This window comes from Rhinoraja longicauda, chromosome 10 (genome assembly GCF_053455715.1).
Source record: "Rhinoraja longicauda isolate Sanriku21f chromosome 10, sRhiLon1.1, whole genome shotgun sequence".
In the NCBI taxonomy this organism is placed as follows: Eukaryota; Metazoa; Chordata; class Chondrichthyes; order Rajiformes; family Arhynchobatidae; genus Rhinoraja; species Rhinoraja longicauda.
The window spans coordinates 31,338,585-31,344,848 of record NC_135962.1 but is presented as its reverse complement, the minus strand read 5'-3'; the positions used below and the strand labels follow the sequence as shown (position 1 = coordinate 31,344,848).

The 6,264-nt window shown below is 43.0% G+C and overlaps 1 protein-coding gene across 1 annotated transcript; it reads right to left on the bottom strand.

The window, feature by feature from the left end:
* Nucleotides 1–2,399: 2,399 nt before the first annotated feature.
* On the bottom strand, nt 2,400–6,010 carry nfkbiab (nuclear factor of kappa light polypeptide gene enhancer in B-cells inhibitor, alpha b). The gene is made up of 6 exons (XM_078407173.1): nt 5,566–6,010; nt 4,835–4,943; nt 4,119–4,329; nt 3,770–3,858; nt 3,405–3,653; nt 2,400–2,843 (listed from the first exon to the last, which is right to left on the bottom strand). The coding sequence occupies exons 1-6, from the start codon at nt 5,829–5,831 to the stop codon at nt 2,790–2,792; spliced, it is 978 nt and encodes a 325-aa protein (XP_078263299.1). The 5' UTR covers nt 5,832–6,010; the 3' UTR covers nt 2,400–2,789.
* Nucleotides 6,011–6,264: the final 254 nt, after the last annotated feature.

Here is a 6,264-nt window from a genome sequence, read left to right as displayed (position 1 = left end):
AGGTTGATGCAGGTGAGGGGGGGGGGGGGGAGTTTGATAAGCAGATGGTTGGACAAAGGTCAGAGATGAAATGATGGACAGTGAGAGACAAAAGGATTGACCAGTTACGGATTGTGTAGCTGGAGGAAAGAATGTAGTTGGAAGGGGAGGGAGAGGGGAGACATAGGTGCGAGTCCAGCTGTGGTATAGGAGAGGGGGACAGGGAAAGAAGAGGGGGTGTGGTGGATGATGAGACAGGGGAGGGTTTTGTAGTTACCTAAAATTGGAGAATTCAATGTTGATACCAAACAGATCAGTATGGGAATGGGAAGAGTTGAAATAATTAGCAACTGGGAGATCCAATCGGTCTTGGTGGACTGAGTACAAGTGTTTGGAGAAATGGTCGCTGAATCAACGCTGGGTCTCCCTGATGTTCGGGAGGCCATATTGGGAACACTAGATGCAGTAGATGAGGCTAGATGAGGTGCACGTGAACCTCTGTTGCAGCTGGAAGGACTGCTGACGACCCTGGATGGAGGTGAACCTTGCAGGTGATGGAAATGTTGGAGGATGTGTTGGTTGTGGAGGCTGGCGAGGTGAAAAGTGAGGACCAGGAGGAACTGTATCCTTGTTCCAGAACAGAATTACAGGGCACAGAGGAGACGCGGATGACGGGTCTATCTCTGACATTGGGGGGGAAATCACATTGACTAAAGACAAGGACATGGCAGATGTCCTAGAATGGAAAACCTCATCTTGGGAGCAGAAACAGCAGAGGTGGAGAAATTGAGGATAGGTGATGGTATATTTGCAAGAGGCAGGGTGGGACAGTTTAGTCCAGATAACTGTGGGAGTCGTTAGGCCTGTAGTAGATTTCAGTCAGTATTCTGTCCCCTGTGATGGAGACAGAGAGATCAAGAAAGGAGAGAGGGGTGTTAGAGAAGTGCAGAAAAGCAGAATCAGACAAAGGATCTATGCAATTGTAACTACTTTTTAAAATGGGAGATGGAAAACAGAAGCTATATACTTATTAGGTTGACAAAAACTATAGGAAAAGTGTTAGAATCTATGAGGTATATAAAGTCATGAGAGGAATAAGGTGACTTCTTTGCATAGGGGAATTAAGAAAGAGGGTACATAGATTTAAGGTGGGAGGGGAAAGATTTAATAGAAACCTAGGGGCAAACGTTTTACATGGAGGGTGTGGATATACGGAACAAACTGCTAAAGGAAGTAGTTGAACCAGGTACATTTTGGTCAGCATAGATGTCTTGGGCCGAAGGGCCTGTTTCAATGCTGCATGAGTCTATGACTCTATTAATAAGAAAAAGTTTGTAGGGAACCTCCAAAATAATAATAGGATTGGTCCAGGTCCGCATGGATTTATGAAAAGGAAATTATGTTTGAAAAATCTGTGAAAAGATTTTTGAGACTGCAACTAGCAGAATAAATGATGTGGGTTATTTGGTTGTTTAGATGGCATCTGACAGAGTACCATGCAATAAATTATTAAACAGATTTGACCATATTTTGGAATTGTAGTGCTGTATAGCACAGGTATTGCAGGCTGGGAGGAGGATGCAGAGGGGCTTCAGGGAGATTTTTTTGGAATGGTGAGAGTTTGAAAGGTGTTGGTGTTCAGAGGGACCTGGGTGTCCTTGTACAAGAATTACAGGTTTTTAGAAACATAGAAAGTAGGTGCAGGAGTAGGCCATTCGGCCCTTCGAGCCTGCACCGCCATTCAATATGATCATGGCTGATCATCCAACTCAGTATCCTGTACCTGCCTTCCATACCCCCTGATCCCTTTAGCCACAAGGGCCACATCTAACTCCCTCTTAAATATAGCCAACGACTGGCCTCACCTACCTTCTGTGGCAGAGAATTCCACAGATTCACCACTAAATCTTCTGAGTGAAAAAGTTGCCCTTCAGGTTCTTATTAAATCTTGTTCCCTTCACCTTAAAGCTACATTCTCTGGTTCTTGATTCCACTATTCTGGGTAAAAGCACTGTATTCACTCTATTTGTTCCCCTCACAATTGTATACACCTCTATAAGACCAACCTATCAGCCGCCTGTGCTTCAAGTTATAAAGTGCTCGCCTGCCAAAATTTTCCCTATAGCTCAGGTCCTCGAATCCTGGCTACATCCTTGTAACAAGTCATGTAGGTTTATGTTGACCCATTGTTGTTCAATTAATTTTGTCTATTTGTCACTAGAATACGTGACTGTACTGCTGTCCTAGGAACACCAGAGAGGTATCTCAAGAGATGTAATACTCCAGACACACAATGGAAGTGAAAGTTCAAGGTTAATGTTTGTGAGAAAAACGTTACCTCAACTTACAATCTCAACAGCAAGGAACAACTTTAAAATTTTCATATTCTTTATTTGACAAAAATAAATAACTAAGGGTTGTATCAAATATTTTCACAAGTAAAAAATGTCCAATATTTACAATAATTCACATATTTACAGATTTTATACTTTACAAATATGCGCAATATCTCGGTGTAGAATGATCTACGTATTTCTGTCTGCTACAGTGCATTCAATGTATCCCTTTGAGCAGCAGAATTTCATTTTACGTCCATAACTTACAACATCACATTCTCTGCTTTGTGATAGATATTTCATTACGGTAAAAATTCTTTACGGCACCCAGCGGCATGACTTGGAAATATTAGTGTCAGTCATTGATGATTCTCATCAAATTACATGATTGGGTAACGAAGCTTCAATGCGCATCTCCAACCCAGAATTGAAGTAGACAAAAGTTCAGATTAGCAACATGCAGAGAGATCATCTTCAACACCCAAGCAGTTGTCCCCCAATGACACAGTCGTCGTAGGTGAAAGGAACCTAGAAAATAATGAATTATACATTAGCATTAGTTTTGGTGGCAAATGTTCATATTTTACCTCACATTAGCGAATAAATCTACAGAGATGGCTTTAGAACATGAATTTTTGTATTTTAATTTAGTTGAGAGATACAGCATGGAAACAGGTCCTTTGGCCCAGCTTGCCCATACTGACCATTGATTGATCACCTGTTCAGGTAGTTCTATATTGTTCCTACTTTCTATTCTACTACCTACTCACAAAAGGGCGCTTTAGAGGCCAATTAACTGACAAACCGCTTACATATTTGGGATGAAACCAGAGCACTCAGAGGATGTGGTCGCAGGGAGAACAAGCAAACTCCACATGGACAGTACCCGCGGTCAGGATTGAACCCGGGTCTCTGGTGCTGCAAGACAGCAGCTCTACCAGTTGCACCACTGTGCCGCCCTATTGCTTAAGGTTCCAGCACCTGCAGTTCCACGTGTCCCCATTATTCTAATTTTGTGCACATAAAAGCATGCTAAAGCTTGGCCTTCAAACATTTCATGGTTAGATCATTTTCTTCCAGCTCACTCACCTCCCAGTCAGAAGATTCAGCATCCCACATCTGATTATCTTCGTACAATATGTGTATGGACGGATCAGTCACGTTAATAAGTTCCTCCTGGATTCTCAGGTTACTCCTTCCCAGAGTGAGGTGATAGGGTGCACAGTCATTGTACATCAGCACATTGGGATCTGCCCCATAACGCACCAACAATGACACCATTTCAGCATCCTGCTCCTCCACTGCAAGATGAAGTGCCGTCCTACCACTGGATGGTTCCTGTGGAGAAGAAGCACACCTTGCGGTTAATAATGGCCGTGCAAGTGAAAACTGGAAACACAATCAATATATTAATTATTAATAACTATCAATTGGAAAATGAAAAATAAAGTTACCTGAGCATTAATATCGGCTCCAAGTTGAATTAAGCATTTCATCATATCAGGAAGCCTGTTTTTCACTGCCAAATGCAAACATGTAAGACCTGAAATAGGAAAAATGGAAACATCTCAAAACGTTGCAAACAATATTCACCATCAAGGATGTTAAATCTCAGTAATCTTTCAGCCAGTAATATTATAAATTTCATATTATTGTCAAAACCAAAGCATTATAAAATAGTAAATGTACAGGATTCATTTAAAAAATCTCTAACATTATATTCGGTGTCAATTTACAAGTTAAAGATATATAAATGTGAAATTAGCATTATATTGGATATGTGCAAATGATAGATATCTGTACCATTATAATTTTTGTTATCCACGAGGTTTCGGATGTCTGGCCTTGTGCAGAACGAGTTGATGATGTTGATGCACGCAAACAGATTCATCTCGGAAGCGATGTGCAGAGGCGAATTCCCATTCACATCCCTTGATCCCAGGTCTCCTCCTGCCCAAAGCAAAGCCTGCAGCACGTCAGTCTGTTGTGTGATCACTGCCAGATGCATGGCACTCTGGGAAGAACAAATGAACCATTTCCGTGAGAATACAGAAAGGAAACCATTGGGACACAGCACAATTGAAATGCAAGCGGGTTATTCCAGTTCCATTAGTCATTTGTTGACACAAGTGGGGCTTTCCCATCTCAGGAAACCACCCCTTCAGCTACTCTTCAGTTTACAATTATTTAGTCTCTGAAATATTACATTTGAAACAATAGTGACAATGTTGAGCATAAAACTTGAGGTAATAATACTGCAAAACACCAGAATCATGGATAAGTGATCAGAAACATCGCCTGTCCATGTTCTCCATCCACGATATCTGACCTACTGAGTTACCACATCACTATTTTTTTCCAGATTCCAACATTAGGACGGTTAGGGGATAGTTCAGCCGTGATTGAATGCTTGATGAGCCGAATAGCCTAATTCTGCTATCACTTATGACCTTGTCTTTAGCTCCTTGTGTCTACCATAAACTAGGACGTGCAAAGAAAAACTCAGCAAAAATATTCACCTGCTTCAGGTTATTCTGACGGTGAAGATAATGATCCCCATCCTGGATGTTGTTAAGTATTTGGAGGACGACGTCTTTGGCCGTATGGATAATGGCCAAGTGTAGGAACCTGAAAGAGAGGGATATGCCACGTTAAAACCTGCTGCGGCGGCCACGGCGAAGGGTGGAGAGGTTGCGCCGTAACTCTAAACAAAGGCGGAACTCTCCAGGGTTGCGCAAGCTCGGTTTTTTGGGTACTTTCCACGCTGTTAAATATTTATCAGTGAGCCAGACGCTGGCCACATGCCAGGGACTTTCCAAGCTGATACAGGAACTACTGCACCCAGCGCGCCTCTACAGACAGAACATGGTGTTCTCAACCATTTCTGCATCAGATCCCCTTTAGCCCCCTCCTCCCCCCCCTCCAAACACACAAGTTTGCTCAAACAATTTAATATAAACGCAATAAAGTTGCCCATCAATTTAAGGATTTTTTTTTTGCAACTTGTTTTACTCAAGCGTCTTTTGTTTTACTCGTAGGAGTTTAGAAACTTTCAGCCACCACCGACTAAAGTGCTGAGCTGGTGGATTACGTGTCTTTTTCCAGACAGCATTTTGGATGTATTTTTACTCGTGCAAATTTTTTTTATAAGAGGGGGGGGGGGGGGGTGCAAAATACATTTTAAGATTTCTATTTTATTTAAACCAGCAATTGCTAACTACTTAAAGCAATAGTCTCCAAAAAGACTTACGTGTCTCCATCCTCCGAGGTGAAGTCTTTCCAGGACTGGGTTGGCTCGGGTTTGTCGGCCAGGCTGAGCTCCCTGATTTCCCGCAGCACCTCCTCGTCCCTCTCGTTCATCGAGCCGATGCCGCTGTCGCAGCGATCCTCCAACAGTCCGGCCAGTTTGCTGCCTCCGGGTTGCGTCGACCCGCACGCAGGCTCCAGCTTTCCCTTCCCTTTGAATTGCTGACCCAAACCATCCGTGCAATTGTTAAATAGAGCGGGATCTGCCATTGCTTTAAAGCACTGAAGGAAAAGTTCTCACTGTGTTTGAAGGGGAGGGGGGGGAAAACAAAAACCCAAAAAAAACAAAATGCAAAGAGTATCTCCAAAAGCACAACCAGCTCCTCCGTCACTGACGTCTGAGACGCAGCTCTGCAAAGCAACAGGTTTAAGACATGGCATTTCGGGGATTTTTTTAAATTCTGGGCGGAGCTCCTTGTCTCCGCCTCCAGTCCACAAGTCACGCGAAAGCTCTGTGCTTTTTGCTGGGAAATTCCGGAGAACTGCAAATGCTGTTCAATTAGAAAGAGGACAAAGTGTACCGAGTGGGGGAAGGTTGGAAAATACCCGCACTGCTGGAGCCCTGGGGGTATTTGAGCGCAGCGATCAACGGGAATATTTTGCAAAGGTGCAGAGCCATCCAGATATTAAAGATGAAACGCAG